General features: G+C 37.6%; 1 protein-coding gene across 1 annotated transcript in view; it reads right to left on the reverse strand.

Moving 5' to 3' along the window:
* The window catches only part of LOC134854451 (uncharacterized), a 277,410-nt gene that overhangs the window by 206,540 nt on the left and 49,257 nt on the right, over positions 1–21,613 (reverse strand). The window contains exons 13-15 of the mRNA XM_063870705.1: positions 14,584–14,799; positions 11,455–11,550; positions 7,177–7,404 (exon numbers count right to left, since the gene is read on the reverse strand). Of these exons, the coding sequence (XP_063726775.1) occupies positions 7,177–7,404; positions 11,455–11,550; positions 14,584–14,799 (540 nt within the window). The remainder of the gene's footprint in view (positions 1–7,176; positions 7,405–11,454; positions 11,551–14,583; positions 14,800–21,613) is intronic.

Here is a 21,613-nt window from a genome sequence, read left to right on the forward strand (position 1 = left end):
TTGGAAAGTTGGAGGAATAGTTCGAGTATAGTGTAGAAAATTAAAAAAATGTTACAAAAAATGATTAGGATTATTAGAAAAGATTCAAGTATATCAAAAAGAAATATTATAAAGGTTTCAAGTATTGTAAAAAAATGTTTAAGATTTATGAGTATTTGAGTAACTGATTGAGAGAAGAGCATTTAAGAAATGATCTCTTGGTCGAATATTTTTTGCTGTTTGAGGCGATTTTCTAGTGTGGTCGGATTATTTATTAGTTTTTTGACAAGTGGGTTGAGTTTTGTAAAAAATTGTTGGGGGCAATTTTCATGGTGACTGGGAGGTCGTCTTTTTCTTTATTTTTGTTTGTCAAATGATCCGGGGTATGGTGAGATTTTTATACTTTAGGCTAATTAAAATGTTCATTTTGTTACTTTAGGCTAAGTTAACAAATTTGCTTTGGGGGTATTCGTGGTCTGAGTTGGGGAAATATTGTTGATCTTTGGGTTATTAGATAAGGGAGTGGTACGGTATTATGGTGATATTTATTTTAGTTGTCAAGTTGGAGTGGTTTGCTTATTTTTGACCTGGAGGTCGTAAAGTTATAGTTATAGATGTGCCTGGAGTTCTATATGATTCGTCTAATTGGTCTTAGTTTGAGTTAGAGAAAGTGAGGGATTGGATGAATCCTATTGGTCTATTTTGAACTAGAATTATTACGTACTTGTCAGCATGTTATTTTGAAAAATGTAAATGAAAAATGTTTCGGAGGTTTCAAGATTGTGAAGCAAATGTTAAAATTACTTTTGAAATTCCACTTTCTTTAAAATTTTAGATTGGGGGATGAATATTTTATAGTTTTTACGTGGTTGATTTCGGAGTCTTGTTGTTTTTCTATTTTCTGATTTGTCGATTTGTTCTTGGGGTATTATTTGTTCGGTCATTTTTCTATTTTTTCTTTGTTTTGGAGATTCTTTATGGTTTTGTGTATTGTTTTTGGTGGCGGTTGGTTTTGTGTTTTGATTTTCGGTGGGGTTATCATTTTGTTCTGTGTTTTTCAGATGTGGTTCATTTTGAATGATTTTTAATCCTGTGAAAGAATATAATTGAGTTAATTCGCGGAGTGCGTATTCTTTTGGGTAATAAGGTAATAGGTTGTTTCGATGTTGAACGATTTCTTTTTTGTTTGAGTCGGTAATTTTATATGTGACATCAGTGGGTTTTGCAATTATTTGGTATGGTCCTTTTCGAAGGGGTTGTAATTTTTTAGAAATTCCTTTTTGAGTATTAAAATTAGGTATTAAAATGGACTCTGTAAACTCGGTGGTTTGGGTTAGATTTTTGTGTAAAGAGAAAGATGATTGGTTTATGGTCTGTGAATAGAACTGTTGGATGTTTTGATCCAAGTATCAGAAATTCATATTCTGTCAGTGTATATATTATGGCTGTACATTCTCTCATTAGAGTTGAGAGTCGTAGCTCTGCTTGAGTGAATAATCGAGAATTTGCTGATATGAGGTTCATTTTATTTGTACCATTATGTGATTGTAATAGTGCTGCACCGATGCCAAAGTTCGAAGCATCGCACATTGCATAAAATGGTTGATTTGAATCTGGAATTGTGTTTGAAATTTGTTCAGTTAAAAGTTTCTTTATTTCTTCAAATCGTGTTTGATGTTCTGTGTTCCATTCAAAATTATTTTGTTGTCTAAGGATGTTATAAAATGGTCGTAGATATAATTGCATTTTATAAACATATTTACTTAAAAAGTTTAACATTCCAAGAAATTCTTGGATTTTCTTTTTATTTGTTGGTGGTTGAAGTTTTTGAATAGCGTCAATGCGTGATTTCAATGGAGTGATTGTTTTTCTTTCTATATTATGTCCTAAGAATTTAACTCTTGTCAAAAATGTAGTTTAGATCAGGTTCCACAATATTATGCTTCTTTTATAACGAAACTCTCGAAATATAAAAGTTGTTTCAATTCGGCGGCGTCAGTGATAATTTGGAAATTTTGCATATTTCTGCCATTTTTATATTCGGCCAATATCAAAACTCCGAGCCTTGGAAATGTTTACTTTCTTTCCAAATTTTAGATTACTGAAATCGGTCCTTCGCGCATGATGGATTCCACCATATATTCCGCTTACACTATAGTTCCGCTTCATTTTCAGTGGTCGCCCAAAAAGTCATTTTAAGAAGAAAACTCGCATGACACGTAATCGGAACAACTTCGGTTGGTAGAGAATAATTCAATTTATGCTGTCAGTCTCAAAGAGAAAGTCATCAAAGTGTTAAGCCATCAATTAATCTAGGCTCAAAACGCACGGGAACAACTGCTTGTAAACACGTAGATTCAGGTTCGATCCCCATATTACATCATTCTTTCCAAAAATGGTCTGAAAAAAAAGATACAATTTAAAAAATTTTAAAAATAACCATAGTAGTCATAACAGGGGCGGATCTAGGATTTTCTCGAGGGGGGGCGGATTTTCCATTTTGTCGATCTTTTTTTTAGGCAGATCAAATTGATTTTCCGAGCTCTCCCAAAGCACTACAAAAACCCTGTTCTAGCCAAAACTTCTGCGCCGCAGGCAAAATTTTGCAAAGCAAGCCAAAAAAGGCGTTTTTAGGCCTTTTTTGGAAAATTTTGACAAAAAAATGCGTTTTTTCGGCGCGCGCTCCTCCCTCGTAATTGGTATTCATTGGCGCCCTTAGGGTCCGTCACTAAAAAAGGATAACTCAAAATAGTACAAAGGGAGGACCCTATGGGTCGTTAGGGGGTTGTTATATGCCAATTTGACAATTGACAACCATCTTAGATGACTTCAACTTTTCATATGCAATCTGGAAAACTCCGCGAAATTAATCGAAAACCAGAACTCAGCAAATGAAAAAAATTGCGAAAAAGCGAAACTGAATTACCAAACACGTGCAACCAACTTGTTTATAATCCGTTCAACGTTTAAATTCAGAAAAAGCTCAATTACACCGTGTAAACTAGAAACGATTACATGATCGTTTTCTATAGGGTCGAATCCCTGAGAAGAGGCGTCCGCCCCCGCCCTAAATCCGCCCCTGAATCATAATAAGTATAGCAGTAACCATAATAAAAATCATACTAAGAATGATCATCATAATGAAAATAATAATGGAAAATAAATTTATCAACCGACAAGAGAAGTTTCATCAACCATCAACTCATACCTTAACAAGTTCATTTTCTATATGACACTCAGCTAAATTGCCAGAAACCACACCCTTGCTCTACCCCTTGACCGAGCTGGAAACACAATTTGTTTTTAGTGTAAGCCAAGGAACGCTCGATTTGCTTTGCTTAAGATTTAAAAAAAAAATTAAAAAAATCGGTTTAACAATTCGGATCGCCATAGCATAAATTTGGTAAGGGGACATTAATTTTACGTTTGATTCATAACATTTTCCGCCTGCTTAAGTATCGGAACGAACTACTATCAAGTATTTGTAACTTTCATTTGCCGGTTTTATTTCCTTATACTGATTTGAAAATATAGTTACCACACCATTGTTTTTTTGCTTCGATCCTTTTAAGTTTAGGTCTAGCTACCTAGGACCGGAACTAATAAAGTAGGTCAAAACTATCAACGGATACGACATCTGCGACAACTGCAACGACAACAACGATCAGCTACATCAAACTAGTCATGCCCAACAAAATCGATCCCTTTCAGAGAAATCTTCTCATCGCCCAACTAGAGTGCCTCTTCAGACGAGTACGAAACGCTATCAATGACATCAAAACGAACTACAACATAGCGGACTAAGAAACCGAGATGATGAAAAATCTCAGCAGTTTGGAAGACGTCACTACGTACCCTGTAGACCACACGACTGAACACGCCACAGCGGAGGATCTCATCAGTCGCTTCACTAATATGAAAGAAGAACACGACGATGTCATGGATAAACTTAGACAAATGCTACAAGAAAATATCGCAGAGACAACACCACAACAGCAGAACACTGATGCCACCACAGTTTAAGCACCCCACACAGCTGATTCAGCGCAACAACAGCCAATACTAGATCAGGACTCTAGACAGACGTCAACATTATCCAGCAGCAGCCATCAGCCGGGATCATCAGCACAGCAAACAATAGAGGACTAAAACTATTCAGTATTCAGTTAGCCGAGATACTCAACAGCAAGTCACCGAGACAGGTTTCGAAATCAACAGACCGCCGCTTTAACAAACAGAACACGACACCACCAACGCAAGCCTCAGTTTCAACATAGTTACAGCCCCTAATTCTAGCAGCAGATTCTCACAAATCAAGTAACGGACAGTCGCGAACGAACTACTATCTCATGACTAGATCCCCAAAAGTAAAAATTGAGCCTTTCGACAGAAATCTTTGATATGGAGCATGTGGTTCGGACTCTCCGAAGCAACAATCCACAATCAACCTATCTCGGACGCCAAAAAGATGACTCATCTGCAGACTTTAACGATTGCAAGAACAAATCAAGCTATTTCCGGTTATTCCTGCAATAGCACTATGTACAACGCTGCCCTGCAAGAACTACGACCACGCTATGGACAACGCGACATCATCATCAATGACCTCGTCAACAGACTACAGAGCTTCAAGCAACCATCAACTCATCACAGGGATTCGTAAATGGAATTCTCTACATTCATCAGTAACTTGTTTGAAATGTATCGGACGCTTGGGTTCAAAGACAATTTGAACTTTACAATATACGTACAGTTTGCCGTCAGCAAGTTGCAACATCGCCTACAACATCGACCAGCCTAATCTCATCGCCCTCAACGACTGGATAAAACAGTTTGCATTAGCATGCAATCAATTACCGCCTAAGCAACCTCAGCAAATGACTCTGGACTCGAGCGATCGACAACAAATAGCGCCAAGACTTCAAAGCCAACGGATCTCGACCATCAACCAACCAGCCTTCACAGAAGACTTTTCAAAATTCGAATGCGAACGCCCGACCTCCATGTCCCTGCGACGGACAAACTCACCACCCAGCATACTGCAGCGAGTATCAAAATTCATCTTTGAAAGAGAACAAGAGACTCCTTTCCGAAAAGAAACTTTGTTACAATTGACTTCGACAACATTAAGTGAAAGATTGCCCATCAAAAGACACATGCAGCAAATGCAATCAGCATCATCACACAACTCTACACGACGAACAACAAATACAATGAACACCAAAGCTTAATCCAAACCAGCGACCGAATCAAGTCAACCACCTTGCCAGCCAAAAGAAGGTTTCAACAGCTAACTGCTGCTACTTTTACCAGTCACCTTACGACACCGCAACATATACCTTAATGTATATGCCTTTCATGTACAAACAGCTACATATCGCAACCGACAGCAGCATATCTTCAACTGGAGGAAACTAACCATCAGGAACACTTCTCATAGGAGGTTACTTCAACTCGCAAACGATAGACGCTAAGACCATAGATATTACAGTTCATTCATTTGAAAACAACACTTTAGCATTTGACCTAAATAATGTTCTAGTCAAAGAGCACATCAACTTAAATGCAGCGGAGCCCGAAAAAATGAACAACAATTGCAGCTAATACGACCACCTTAAGGATATTTGTTTTCCAGACTTCAAAAACAACGATGTAGCACTTGTGATTGGAATGGACAACGTTGACCTAGTCAGCCCGAAGACCATCACCAAAGGAAATCAAAATGTTCCTCGAGCAGTCCTTACAGTCCTGGGATGGACAATAGCAGGATCGAACAACGACATTGGATAATTCTTAAGCCATCAAGCAACAGCCACCCCAATACAGATATCAAATGACAACGCACAAATCTCGGATCTTCTCCCATCTTTCTTGCGAATGGAAACCTACGCCACATCACCTGAATTAACGATGCCATCGGAAAAAAGACACGCTAAGCAAACACTTAGGAATCCATATCATACGACAACCGCTACCAACTCGGACTTCTGTGAAAACCAATTGCGAATCTTCCCAAGAACTATAAAGCAGCAATTGCCCAATACCACAGGATGGAAATTCAACTTTACAAGAAGTCAGAAAAACTCGACCTCTACCAGGATACAACTGACCAAGATCTCAGAAAGCACTACATAACCAAGCCAGACAAAATTCCTTCGACAGGATGGATTTTAACCTGAACATGGCGTAACTAACCCAAACAAGCCAGGAAAACTCCGCTGTGTTTACAATGCCAAATCAAAATTTAAAGAAATTTGCCTAAATGACATGCTTCTCATTGGACCTGATTTGCTCTGCAATCTCTGCAACTGCAAAATGAGACCGAGTGTTATATGCCAATTTGACAATTGACAACCATCTAAGATGATTTCAACTTTCCATACGCAATCACGAAAACTCCGCGAAAAAAATTGAAAACCAGAACTCAAAATAAGAAAACTGGGCAAATAAAAAGTTGGGAAAATGCAAAACTGAATTACCAAACACGTGCAACCAACTTGTCTATAATCAGTTCAACGTTTAAATTCAGAAAAAGCTCAATTACACCGTGTAAACTAGAAACGATTACATGATCGTTTTCTATAGGGGTCGAATCCCTGAGAAGAGGCGTCCGCCCCCCGCCCCTAAATCCGCCCCTGAATCATAATAAGTATAGCAGTAACCATAATAAAAATCATACTAAGAATGATCATCATAATGAAAATAATAATGGAAAATAAATTTATCAACCGACAAGAGAAGTTTCATCAACCATCAACTCATACCTTAACATTTTACTTTTGATTTAAAAATCATATTTTTTCAGATTATTCTGGATTTTTACAAATATTAATATATTTTTCTCGAACGACAAAAAAGCTAACCTGTAAAAAGGCCAAACACTTTTTTTCAAAAGACTGCCCCCACCTCCGATCTAAAAAATCTGAGCGCGTTAACTTTTTTGGTATTTTGAGAACTATGTCATAACAAGTGTAATAGATATGTTTTTTTAACCATTGTAGTAAAAATGCAACCTATATATACCAATGAAACAACATTTAAACGCCATTTTGACATGCTCTGCTCTGTCTGTGCTGTGGCAAGTATTTTTCAAGATTGCCCTTTTTGATCGACATAATAGACATGCCCAGAATATTTGCATACTTAGCACAGCAGGGGAGAAATGTTTTCGCGTGGTGTTAAAGAGTGAAATCTTACCGGTGCAAATTTTATATTCCGGAGAGTCTGCACTTTCGAACCCAGATGGGCATGCAGATGAGTCTTTGTAGACTGACTTGAACACAATGCGGTAGACTGTTGATGCAGTGAGTTCTGCAGCAGTTTCTGTGCTGATGTCCATATCGGCCGCCACGGCTACCCGGCCTGGAGGTGTTCCGAGAGGCACGTTCGGAGTGATAGACACGAATTCATATTCTGTTATTCCACCTGAAGCAAAAATATCAATTGTTAGCGATCATTACGAGGCCAAACTGTGCACTGGATAGTCGCACAATTTTGTGTCGGTATGTTCCTGGATTCCAGATACAAGTCTTTAAACATGTGGAAAATTTGTCGGAACGATCAAAGAGAATGAAAGAACAATTGAAAAGAAGAACAAAGGGAAGAGACTAAGGGTTCCACTTGTCAGTCAAAAGATTGGCGGTTCGAGGCCACCAAAAACAAAATTTTAAAAAGTTTTCTCGAGGGGGGGGGGCGTAATTGCAAACAGATTTCATAATTTTGTCGACATTTTTTAGGTCGACCAAATTGATTTTCTTAGTGCTCCTAGATCACTTTAAAAAACTATTTTGATTGGGAAAATTTAGCTGCGTTGTTAAAATTTAGCAAAAAAGGTCAAAAATGCCGTTTTGGGGCATTTTTTGGAAACCTTTGTGCAAAAAAAACTTTGCGTTTTTTGGGGAGCGCTGTCTTTCAAAATTAGTAGATAATGGCGCCAAAAGCGCCTTTAAAAACTTTAGGATTGGTTGCCCGAAAATGGATGTCATAGAATAAATTCAAAGATGGACAAAAAAGTAGTCAATATTATTTGGGCAAAAAAATTTACCGGTACATCCGATTTTCATGACACATTAAACCGTTTTTAGGGGATTTTGATTATTTTTAAAATCAAAAACGATTATATTCCACTTTATCCTACTTTTGTTTTCAATATAATTGATTTTTTTGTTCATCTACACAATCAATTTTTATGTAGATGCGTAGATGTTTAATGTTCATCCCCGAGTACACCCCGGCTCTTTTCCAGTTCCCCCCTTTCAAATTCAATACTGAAAAGTCTATTTAACATTGTCCGACATCCGCCCATACTTTAACACCTTCTCAACTCCACAAAAATCATAAAAGTGTAGAGAGGGGGATTAAAGGAGAAGGGGGTTAAAAGTAATGGGGGAGAGGGTTCATAGGGTAAATAAAGGTCAGCAAAAAATAGGAAGGTTTCTGTATTTCTCGATATCTAAACCAAATTTTTTAAAACTTCCTTCAGTCCTATATTTCCAAATCTCCATTCACTTTTTTGTCCCTTTTTTCGGCTCTTTTTCCTTTTCCCCCCCACCTCACATAAGCGTCAATTTTATGGTGTAACGAGGGGTTTTACAAGTTTAATTATGAAGACCAAAAATGTTTTTCATGGCCTAATAAGTTCGCATGCCAATTTTTGTAACATTCGGATAAAGTGAACAAATCTTCACTAGTAAAATTTTGCAAGTGGGGGGGGGGGGAGGAAAAAGAGCCTTTTTTTCTTACTATCATTGTGCCGGCCACTCTTAAAATGGGAGGACACTATGGCTTAGATTGTAATCTTTTCACGCAAAATTAAATACCTCAATGAAAACTTGAATGACTCTTGGATAAAACCTCAAGGTAAAACCTCATAAATCTAATTAACACCAAAGACAAAATTTATGCGGTTGAAAGGACTTTATATAATTAAAAATGAAACGGGTATTTGATATAAATTATGCTCAACCGCTGGATTAATTCATTAGAAGGGTGCGCTGATAATTGCACCCTTACGGAATTGTCAAAATAGGTCCTATGTGCGTCTTAAAATCGCTATTATCAGTGTAAAGTCCAAATACAAAGTCTAAATTTCGATTTTCAGCAAATAGCTAGGCATCTTGAAGTTTCTTGAGATTTTCAATAAATTCCTTCAATAAATTCTTGGTTCAACCTAGAATCATTCAATTTAAGGTTCAATGATTAATTATACAGTGCTGATTTAAATTAACCGGATAAAACGTTTGAATTTTATAATTTCAAACGCGTTTTTCTCAAATTGGGTTAAAATTAGACAAAAAGTGAACAGAAGAAAACTTACTTAGAATTTCACCAGAACTGATATAGTGCAATTTTTTCTCCAAAATTCTCGACCAAAATTGGATCATTTTGGTTTTTTTCAATTAATCAAAAATTACGCTGAAATTGCTTTGTTAATTGATGAAAAACATATATCTCAAGAAGCCTCATACACAGCTCAACAAAGTTCCAGAAAGATTGAATCTCCAAAAATTTGAGTAAACTGTTTAAAATTTGTTTTTAAGCAAAGACTTTGAGTTTTATATAGTAAAAATCAAGTTTCTTGACTATCACGCAAAAACATTTTCTCTTATCCAGGTTTTTGGAGATTCAACTTTTCTGGAAATTTGTTGCGTTGTGTAAGAGGCTTCTTATTATATATGTTTTTCTCCAATTAACAAAGTTATTTCAGCGTAATTTTTGATTAACTGAAAAAAAAATAAAATGACCCATTTTTAAGCTAAAACTTTGGTCGAGAATTTTGGAGCAAAAAATGAACCATAATAATTCTGATGAAATTTTAAGCAAATTTTGTTCTCTTCATTTTTTTTCTAATTTTAACCCATTTTGAGACAAATGCGTTTGAAAATTCGAGGTTTTTTACCCGGGTTGACCAAAAATGCTTGTCCTTCAATTTTCATATAAAAAGAATGCTCATCATAGAACTTCGTACAACTCCATAGATACAGAAAATGTAACAAAAACTCTAAGATAAGCATTTTTTTGTATATGAAAATTGTAGGAAAAGCATTTTTCATAAATCAAAAAATTGATTTTTTCTAAATTTTATTTCTCAAAATTGTTGGAATGTGTTTGTGACCGAACACAAGTGACTAAATCCAAGGTGTACTCAAGACTAGAGTTCCCAAAAGGTTGATCGTCTGGCATTAACATTGCATTGGAACGAATTGAATTGTGTAAGTGTTTTCTTCACAAATCATATACTGAAAGCATCAAATTTTTAAATTTTGGTATAATTTTCAAAGATGATTATTTTAATTTAGAATTGTGAAATTATCAGATATTTATCAAGGCATATATAAACATGCTACATAAAAAAACAGAAAATTTAGCCTGTTTGAGAAAAGTTATTCAGAGAAACGGAAAAAAAATTCAATTAATGTGTATCCAGGACTACGTTATGCAGACAAAAAATTAAAATTTGCAAGCAAATGATTTTTTTGGAAAATGTTTGTTTGTGTACCAAATTCGTTTTGCGGTTGAAAAAAATTAAAAAAAATTTTGGATCATTTTTACATTACTGTACCTCAATTTTTTTCTCACCGGACAGTTTTATTAAAATCGAACAGCCGCAGAAATGAGCTTATTTCTTTTTTCAACCATTTTTTGAATATCCAATTCAGCTTGAAGGGCACTTTTCATATCAATCAGACATTTGTGAGCAAAACATTTCAAGTAAAAATTCGGTATTCTCTAAACTGTACACCACCCCTCTTAACTGTTATATTGGTTTTTTACAGCAGGGGGAGGGGTATAGTGGGCAGGGGCGGATCTAGGATTTTCTCGAGGGGGGCTGATTTTCAAAAAAAAACTCGAAACTTTATTAAACTTTTTGCTTTTTTTTAAGGTGTACTAAACTGATTTTGAGCTCTCAAAAATCCTTATAAAAACCCTACTTTGACCAGATTCTAAAACTTTAAAAAAACAGGCCAAAAACGGAACCGTATTAGGCAATTTTTGGAAAACAAGGTCACTCCCTTCGTTCTTCTTTTGTTATTTCATTGTCTTTGATCGTTCCAACAAAACTTTGACATGTTTAAAGACTTGTCTCTCGAATACAGAAACATACAGACTCAAAATTATGCGCCTATCCAGTGCACACTTTGGCCTAGTAATGTTAATATTATAGAGTATTTTGGCGCCAAAGGCGCTTTTATAAAAGTGTACGATCCGTCAGCCAAAAATGGAGATCTTAAAATATTACAAATGGTAAGGGGGGCTTTTGGGTCTGCACAGGGTCGAATCCCTGAGAGAAAAAAAGAACGTCCGCCCCAGCCCAGCCCCATCGTCCCCCCCCCCCCCCCTCCCCAAAAAAAATCCGCTGGTGATAGTCGGGGTAAACTTTATGATTTTTGATCACGTGACTGTGGTTGTTACATACCTGAGGTGACAGTGACAGCGTCATCGGACCCCTTAATAGCAATGCTCGTTGTTACATACCTGAGGTGACAGTGACAGCGTCATCGGACCCCTTAATAGCAATGCTGCCGTTCGTGGCATTCACAGCCCCATCCGGGATGGTCGGCGGCAGTGGTACTAAAACATACCACAGAGCGATCTGTATGGAATCAAGTGAGTGTCTCTCTTCTTTCTAGATAGAACAAAGTTAAGAACATCCAGCTCAACTTACTACTATTTAGTTTATATATATTAAAATTGGGCTCCTTTTCCTCCCCACCCCCTCCTGCGAATTTTTTTAGTAATATTTCTGTTCACTTTGCCCTATTCTCACAAAAGTTGGCACATTAATTCACAGCAGATTATTTAGGCTACGACAAACATATTTGATTTTCATACGTAATCTTGTAAGCCCCCCGTTAGGCCATAAAATTGATGCTTATGTGAGGTGGGGGAAAAGAGAGCCGAAAACTGCTTAGAACTGCTGTGAGTCGCTCGCTTCGTTTGACTGAAATTCCCCCTGAACGATCACCCCTCCCCTACCCTATACACTTCTATTCGCGCATTGGCTGTTGCAAAACGGTGTGAACGAAATTATTTCACTGTGCGAAAATCGAGCCCACGTTTGGTAACCAGAACAGCAGGTTTTTGATCTTTTAGTAATTTGTGAGTAAAAAATGATGGTCTGTAATCAAGCAAAAAAAATGAAGTGCTAGAAGTCTAAGTTCGGGTTTTAAATTTTTGAATTTGCCAAAGACCTGAATTTCGAACACACCATAGCAAGTTTCAACGGCCCAGCTGCGTTGTTTATCTAGGGTAGCGATTAGACTTGCCGATATCGTACTCAGAGTCACAGCCGATATTTTCAAATGGCTCAGCACTAGACAATTATTGAGCACTGTGTTTAGATTGGATGGTGCAGTTTCACGGAGGTGTAGAAGGTTATGATGCCTTGTGCCGTTTTTTTCAATGTAATTTCAAACTGTTTTGCAATGCTAGTGGGTTGTCAATAAGGACGCCTAAATATTTAAATTTTTTTCACCTTGTCTACAATTTGATCAGCATTTTGAATTATGTTGTTGTTTTTTTAACTAATATAAGTTTTCAATATACTTTATCAGGGTTCAGCAGAAGAGTTCCAAAAACTAAAAAACAACCCAAGAGTGCCAAAAGTTGTTTTCAAAACATTGTTCCTCGAGGACCTCTTGAAAAGACAACGTTTGAAAATCATGCGCGAAGGACTGAAAAGTTTGCCTAACTATCGGCGCTCAATAATCAAAAAATTGTAAGAAATTAATTGTACTCAGATAGAAAAGATTTCCACCAAAAGTAAGCAGATGTTAGTGTCAAATTGTTCAATTTAACTATATTAAATAAACCTGTTTTTTTTTCTGTAGATAATCTGTATATAGTCAGTATACAACCTTTATACAATAAAACCTGTATAAAATCTGTAGATAATTTGTATACAAGGTGTAGATAATCTGTATAGAGTATATATAATATCTGTAAAAAAATTAATTAAATTGCCGAAGAATTATAGAGTTCGCAACATTTTTCATTCTGACAATCCAAAAAGTAATCTTTGATTTTTTTGCACCAAATTCAGCGAACGATTGTTATCAGTTGCTGAACTTACTTGAGGAGAGGTGTTTATTGCAAACTACAAGTTTCGAAAGATCGCTGTAAGATTTTGCAAAAGTATCTTAAATACTGTTTATAGAATCAATTTTTTTGAAAAAAAATACACTGCGCAAAAAAAAACAAAAAAAAATTTTGTAAAAAAAAAAGTTTTCTTTTGTAAAAAAAATGACAAAAAACATTTTGTTTCTGCTGCAAGGTTTTTCCACAATACTGATTTAAAATTAAAAAGTTTTCTTCGGATCAAAAATCAACACAAAAATTTTAATGAAAGCCTTCTTACAATTTTAACTCAATATACTCATATTAGCTGATGATGAGTATGATTATAGAAAATCAATATGTAATCTGTTTACAATTTGTATATAATTTGTAGATAATATGAGTATGAAATGTAGATAATCTGTTTATAATCTGCATAAGATCTGTATATAGTACGCATCAAGTTTGATACAGAAAAACAACAGTTGTAGAGTGTTTTGGTAATGTAAAATTATGCAATGAAGATATAAAGAATAAAACTTTTGCAAAACAAAATGCATTTAATCGATTATAAAAACAACACAACCGAAGTTTTACTACATAAAATTAAAACAGATCTGAAATCTGTATAATTTTTCGTAGATAGTCGTTTTTATCCTTTTTTGTCACTGCGGGATGGCATTTTACTGATATCTAAACTTTTTCACGTGGTTCTTCGGCTTTTTTTTCAAATTCCAACGGCAGTTTTTTTCGAAGCTACAACTAACAAGCTGTCCCACAAATACTGGAAACAAACATAAGAGAGGCTCACCCAAAACAGGTAGAACCTACTAAAAGAGAACGCAAAAGACTCATCCGATAGACTATATGAAGACAACTTGAGAAATAACTTGAATAGGATATCGTTGACTTCACAATGTAGTTTATTTGGTTTCTAAACAGTAAACTGGAAGTTAGAAGACATCGAACAATCGTTTAAGTATTATCAGCTTTAGGAACCACTTGGTCTAACCAGCATATAATCTTTGATGGTCAGTAAACTCTTCTTGCTCCAAAAAAATGATAATAAAAAAAGAAATGAGAACAAGATCGAAAAGACGAAAGTGGTATATTTTTCAATTAAATGTGTCATAAATGTAATTTTCCCATGACCTAAAAAAATTTTCTGGAAAGTTAAGGACTTATTTCAACAAAATTGCAACTAACTATAGAGAAAAAGATAAACACTTCTGAACAAAAAATTAATCTGAAATATCAATTTTGGAGGCAAAACTTGGTCATTACTGGCGTATTGTTTTTTAAGTTATTGAATTAATTAGGATTGTTCCGATGTCAGCTTTTTTCTTCTCCCCCCACACCTTTCAATTTCAAATTTGAAAGACTAGTTAAACATGTCATAATGTCATAATGAAACTTGGCATGGCGAATAACTAACAATAGTGAACAGATATTTTCTTAACATTTTACAACTTGAAAGGTGGGGGGGGGGGGGGGGGGGTGGGGGGGGTCGTGGAAAAGAGCTGCTTCACTACTTTTTGTTTAACCTACCAGTGCAGCCCGTATCTGTATCGGGTGTGGTGTCCGGGGCTGTAACAGTATATGCTGTTCCAGGGGTGAGACCGGTGATTCCTACTACTCCTGATACTCCAGGAACTGCCGTACCGCCGGTTACAGTTGTTCCAGCAGGACATTCAGGAGCTCCTGTGATATCGGAGCAGGAAATTGTTAGACTTGTCGTATTCTGGTCGTCAATTGTTACACTGACTGGAAAGCACATCACAATCATAATTAATGCAAGCCAACAAAATATTTATGAAAAACAAAACTGAAACAAAAAAATTGGCAAATTTTTTGAAACTGAGTGGATTTTTTCATCTTGCGTGGTACTTGAACGCCCGAAACTTTCAATCCACTTATTGAAAATTGTTAAAAGGCTAGAAAAAAGTATCATGGAATCCGCAACAAGGTTTTTTATCTAAAGTTTTGCTAAAGTTTTGCTGTGTTTATCTAAAGTTTTGCTAAAGTTTTGCTAAAGTTTTGCTAAAGTTTTGCTGTTGTGAAAGCCAGAGACAAATGATTACAATCTAGCGCGGCTTCAAATATTAGTTCAATGAAATATAAAAAAAAACACAAGATGGCAAAAAACACATGGAAAGCAAAAAAACCGAGACGAGAACAATTTCCAAATAATACACTGAACAGTTGATCAACAATCACTGATTTTGCTTAACTTCTGCACCCGAATATAAAACATCTACTCCCGGCTATCATAATTTCTTCCATTTTGAATTTTATGGGGAAGTTATCAAATACATCAGACACGCTTGCGATGCGAATGTCCATTAAGAACTACAAGACTGCTCGTAAATCCGGGCAAAGCCCTGAATGTTCCGACTGTCCCTTAATTCATATCGAATAGTTTTTGGGAAAAGAAAATATTGAAAACTTATACATTTTAGACAATACCAAAGTGCGAAATGTCGAGTCGTTCCAAATTATTACGAACGATCCGATTAGCAAGCCTATATTCAAATTGGGACGTTTTGCTGAGCGAGATAATTCACCACGCATAAAAAATTCGCTTCTCAGCGTTATGAAAAAAATCTTCAAAACGCGCAAATTTTAGTCCAGAACATGGCCAAATTTCAAACACTCAGAACTTTTAAAAAACAATCGGAGTGTGATAACTAAAGCTTTATCCTTGATAAGTAACTGAAAACGAAAGACTGATACCTTTAATTTAGACTCATGCTGTTAGTCTTTTTATGCAGAGGTTTTGATCTTCACTCTCTGATATACAAACAGTCAAGTGACCGTTTTAGATAGGCCTGCTAGATGGCCTGGAGCATATAATAACAATACATAACAAATATAATAATCTAACTTTCCAAGGTTACTGTGGCAGCATTCCTACACAGTATCACATTCCCCTGAAGGCAGCAAAATTTTATTAGTACCATATAAAATTTTATATACACTATGAGTTTTAATGCTCAGTTTAATTGGTTTATTGTTTTTGAGTTTGCTCATTTCCCCTCCCTCTGTTTCTTTTCTGTCTCGAACTGCAACGGCATTCTCCACGAGGAGTTCCATGATTTGGATATGTCCAGCGACGAGTGGCCGAATCTTCGCCAAAATAATTGGCGTTCCAGTAATCCAAATTTTGATTCTGTCAGTTTTCCAGTCTCCTTTTCGAAATTTGCCAATCTTATCCGGTATGCCTCGAGAGCTGCCATGTTCAAGTCAGTAATGTCAACCTCACAACCAATTAGCTTTAATGAAAGTGACACTGGGATTCCGTATCGCTTCGGCCCCTGATTTTTGCTTTGTCGGCCACTTCGTCTGACTACTGTTTGTTCTTCCTCCTGATCTGAATCATCCGAGAATCCTGGTGGGGGAACCTCAACGATTGCATCCGCCTTTGCTGTGAGGATTTGTTCCGCTTCTTTTTGGAGACCTCTAGTCAAAACTTGTTCCGTTAATTCATCCCATTCTCCCGGTGTCACATCTTTATTCTGGAACATATCCAAGATTTCTTTCTCATTTGTTTGACGAGTGATACGTTTGGTTCCTTCCTGGTTTTTCTTTGCATTCGACGAGTTTGGTGTAGCTTTGTCATCCTTCGGCTCCGTGTTTACTGCTTTTGGAGCTTTTGTTTTTCGGGCTTCTTGCGCTGTCGGCTTGGATAAACCGCCCTTTCTGTTATGCGATGAGGGTCCTTCATTGTTCGACTTTGTCCTTTTGACGGCCAGATTCAAGCCACCCCCCGCCTCTGTTTCCTTTGAGGTTACAATCGTCGGACTACTCTGAAATCTATCTTTGGTAGTGATGTCCTCATTTGGAACCGTACGATACTCCCTCTGATTCGGGTTAGCGTCCTCGTCATTTGACTCACTTTCTACTTCTTCTTCTCTTGCTGTTTTCTGCAGGTTACTTCTCGGTTCCTCCCCCGTTGGGCTCCTTTTTTGATCTGATCCCTTCACTGCAGGTGCTTAAGGTACCTTTGACATTGCTATGTCGCTTTTCCTGTATACTGCACCTGCAGCTATTTTCACGGTAGATGGTGTTCGGCAATTATTCTAGCCATGAGCGGAATTGTGAGAGCCTTCCCACTCTTTTTTTGTTCGTTTTTCCGGAGAACATTGCCTGACATAAATGCAGTGTCGTTGTTCGGCTTGTTCTCTATAAATCCTTTCTCCCATGAGTACAATAACACTGTCCTTCTGAAATCGTTGGCCGACGTATCTCTCCTTGTGGCGTTCCATCGTGCCCTTGCCTCTAATAACTGTTTCAGTTCCTTCGCTCGTTCTCGTTCTCGGGCAGCCAATGTATGGGGTTGAAACAGTGGGCTTACGTCCCGGCTGGTCTGCCCTTTCCCGACAATTTTCACATTGTCCCTTGATCGGTCATTTCTTCTTTACAGTTGAGAAGCTGTTAGTGCAGAGCGTTCCAGATGCTCTTTATATGAACGACCAGATTCATTGATGAACTTATCTCTTAAAATTTTAAATTCATTTTTCGGTAATCTTCCAAAGTGTGCTTCAAATTGGTACCGTTTGATTGTTTTTGTTTGTTGACGAGACGTTTTCATCCAAAAGCATGACACCGACTCTTCGCTTAATTGTCTGTATTGTTCTTTCTACTAGACCACACCCTCGGTGATCTCCCAACGGACAGAGTTTTTGTTCTAAATTGTTTTCTGCACAAAAATTTTTCATCGACTTTCCTTTGAATCCGGAAAATTGGTCCGTTTTAATTGACTCCGGTATTCCGTGTGTGTCTATGTATGTGCGTAGAAATTTTTTTGTTGATTTTCACCCAGTAGACTTTGTAAATTTAACCGACGGAAATTTACAGTATCTACCAATAGCAATCAGTAAGTATATCTTCTTCCCCTTATGTGGTCCTCTTCTTCCCCTTATTTGGTATCAAGTGGTCCCGCATAATCTAATTGCAATTCTTGACCTGGCTGCGTCAGCAGTGGGAGCGGTTTTGACCAGTATTTTGGAATTATATATTCAGCATTCTTACAAGAGTGATTGCAACTCTTACACTCCTCGGCCAGGTTGACAATGTCCTTGTGCAAATGAGGCCACCACAAGTAATTTGATACATCTAACACCGCCTCCTGGCCCGGATGGCTTCGATGAATTCTTCTTAGGACTGCCTGCCTTAGCTTTTCCGGCACTGCTGGGCAATTGTCGACCAGAATACAATCCTCCAAAACTGACAGCTGATGCCAGAGAGGGTTAGTGTATGGTCCCATGAGTTCGAACCCGTGGCGATCATTTCGTTCCACTACCTTTCTCAGCCTGTCCATCCACGTGTCCTCTGTCAGGAGCTCAGCCAGTAGACTTTTGTCAAATAGTTTCGCTGGTTTCAAGGGTCCGTTTTCAGCGGGCAGCTGCTCCGCCAATTGGAATTCGTTTCTTCTGGACCTGTGGCTAACCCTTCTTGCCGCTTTTGGTGTTAATACACGTACTTCTGGGCTGACCTCTCTGTCTTTCGAGCTCTCCCCTGTTAGGTCCACTTCTATGACTTTGGTGCCTCCGTCGTTTTCGTCCCTTATGTAACACTCGATTGTTGCGTTTGGACTCTGCATTGATGATTTCGCTTCTAGTTCGAGCATGGATCTTGGGCTGTCTTCCCTCTCTGCTCCGACTAGGTCCCAGAACGAAACAAGCGCTTGTCCTGTTGTCGCAGTTGATGTTGATGGTCCGCACTTGTCGTTTTTCGCCCTTATGTATCACTCCATCGCTCTCCATTCGATTTGGGGAATTTTCTGAATCTGACTTATTAAGGGTTCGTTGAATTTTCCTTGTCCGTTGAAATGTCGTCTCGGTGACTTCTTCTGTCAAAGTATCTCCACTGGTCCGATCTTGTATCCTTACTGTTTTGCGTCCTTTTCCACTGTTCGGATTGTTTTCGCCTATTTTCATTTCACTTTTTTTCTGATCAATTTTTCGTTTTTATAATTTTCGGATTCTCTGTAAATTTCTGAATTTCTTTCAACCGACTGTATTGAATCACAACTCTGAGATAAACTGATTTCCGGTTTTGCTCTGTTTTCTCGTTGAAACGATCTAGAAAGATAGTCAACTATGCCCAAGTCTTTTCCCGGTATATGAACAATCTTGAATTGATATGGCAGTAATCTATCCACCCATCTAGTCAATCGGGATTGATGTGTCTTATTTGACCTATTTTCATCTAAAGCCTAAGTTAGGGCTGTGTGGTCTGTAGCTATCACGAATTCTTTTCCTGACAGATAGTGTTTAAACCGGTAAACGGACCATACTACTGCTAGCAGTTCCAGCTCATTTGTCGAGTGTTTTTTTTTCTTGTAAACTTAAATATCTCAACGCAAAAGCAATTGGTACCCAATCCCCTCCGGCTCTTTTTTGCTGCAAAGTTAAGCCTAGTCCGCTTTGATTAGCCTCACATTTTACTCGGGCATCCTTTTTAGGGTTATAATAATATTTTTGTGTGATATTTACCACTGCCCTTTTTATTGATTCAAATATTTCCGAATGTTCTTCCCCCGATGCGAATTTTTAAATTGGAATTTTGACGCTTTTTAGCTTCTTTTTCTCATTTTCTTCTCGCAATAGGGGTCTCAGTTTTTCTGTTAGGCTAGCCGCATTTGGAATAAAATTTGCCAGATGGTTTATGCTGCCCCATAAAGGATCTGAGTTGTTTTTCGTGATTTCGGCGGGCTTAGTTGCAATATCGAATCCGTTTTCGTTATTTTTGGTGTAATACCTTCCGGCGATAGCTTATGCCCTAACCAGTTTACCTCTGTCTGAAAAAATTTGCATTTGGAGAGTTTTAGTGCTAAATTTTCTTCATCGAGTTTTTCCAGAATGGTCAGTGCTAATTTTTTGTGTTCCTGTTCGCCTCCTTTCGACTTAATGAGGATGTCGTCGAGAAAACAGAAAAGGTTTTTCGCATAATTTATAGTTCGATTTATTGCTTTTTGGAACTCTGCTGGCATGTCAGCAAGCCCATAAAGTCCGGTAAGAACCTGTATGTGTCATTGGCTTGTCCTTCTATGATGTTGACGTTGCATTGTTTTGCTGTTTCCGCAGTCAATTTTAGTTGACTGTAAGCATATTTCAGGTCTAGGAATGACAAGTACAAAGTACCCTTTGTGTTTGCTTTTACTATTTGACCAACCCCATCCAATATTTTATCGACATTTGGCATTTGTTATTTGTTTTTGAACAATTGCCTGTTTATGGGTTTTGGGTCCAGCGCCAGTTTTATTGAATCATCTTTTTTTACTGTGATTACAACTGGTGCTAAAAAGCAGTCGCTAGTACATTTGTCCAGACTGACGTTCTATATGCCCTTCTTTCAAGAGATTATTCATTTCCTCATTTACCTTTTCTTGAAAATGTATTGGTATCCGTCTCCCCTTCTCTTGTAGTGGGCAGAGTGGGTATTTGAACTTTGTACTGACTACATGATTTTTTGAGCAACCCTGATGATCAAAAATTTTTGTGAATTTACTGTAAAACTTTTGTTTTCAACCTTCTGACTGCTCACACAGTAGCACGTTAAACCTCGTTTTATCCCTCGGTGCCAGCTTTTGGGTAGTATATATCCCCATTTTTTTCTGTAAGTCCAGCCCCAATATGCATCGTGTGCGCCGCTCTGTGATGAGAAATGATGCTCTCACCACTTCCGCTCCTGCTGAACGAATGTTTGTGGTGATTGCCCCCAATAAAGTAATCAGTTGTTTATTGTAGTCTGCGAATTGTGCTGACTATTGGTCAATCTGGACTAGTGCTTTTAACGATTATATTTGTTGCTATTGGGGGCTCCTGCGTATGTCGACTTTCTGGATTTATTTTCTTCCTTCCCCGACAACTGCTTTTTGTTTTAATTGCTTCTTTATGTATTCATCTATTTGCTCGATTGGTGTGGTGTTCTGTTCAATAGACATGATTTTGAACTCATCGCATGAGTGGAAAGACTGAATCAAATTGCACTCCTCATCTGAGCTGGACGTTTTTTGAGCAATCTCATTTACTTGTGGTGACCTGCAAATTTTTGCAAAGTGGTCCGGTTTGGAACAGGTTTTGCATGTCTTGCCCATGGCCGGACATTTTTTCAGAAGGCCTACTCCAAATGGTTGACCGCATTTAGTACAGGGTTTCATTTCGGTATAATTTCTTCCATCTTTCCTGTCAGTTGCTCGTCTCTTATACTGATCCCTCGGTTGTCTCCAACTGTTGGTGTCTTTGTTTCCCCTCGTTCATGATGGGTTCTTGTTTGATTTTCATTGTTGCCCCATGAAATTGACTTGCACCTGCAGCAGTTGTGTTTGATTTTTGAAATGCCTGCGTCGTTTGTTTGCTCTGTTCAAACTTCAGTGCCCTTTTCAACACCTCGTCCGGCGTAAATGTTTCGAACGTTAGTGTATCCTGCAGTACTGTAGTCTTCGTTTTCGATATGAACAGATCGCGAACTAATTCGTTTTCGAGTGTCCCTAATTCCGCTCTTGCTGCCTGAGCAATTAGTGCTGCATGAAATGCCTCCAATGCTTCTCCTGCCTCCTGCGATCTGTTGGACA

Source organism: Symsagittifera roscoffensis, chromosome 9 (assembly GCF_963678635.1).
Source record: "Symsagittifera roscoffensis chromosome 9, txSymRosc1.1, whole genome shotgun sequence".
Taxonomy (NCBI): Eukaryota; Metazoa; Xenacoelomorpha; order Acoela; family Convolutidae; genus Symsagittifera; species Symsagittifera roscoffensis.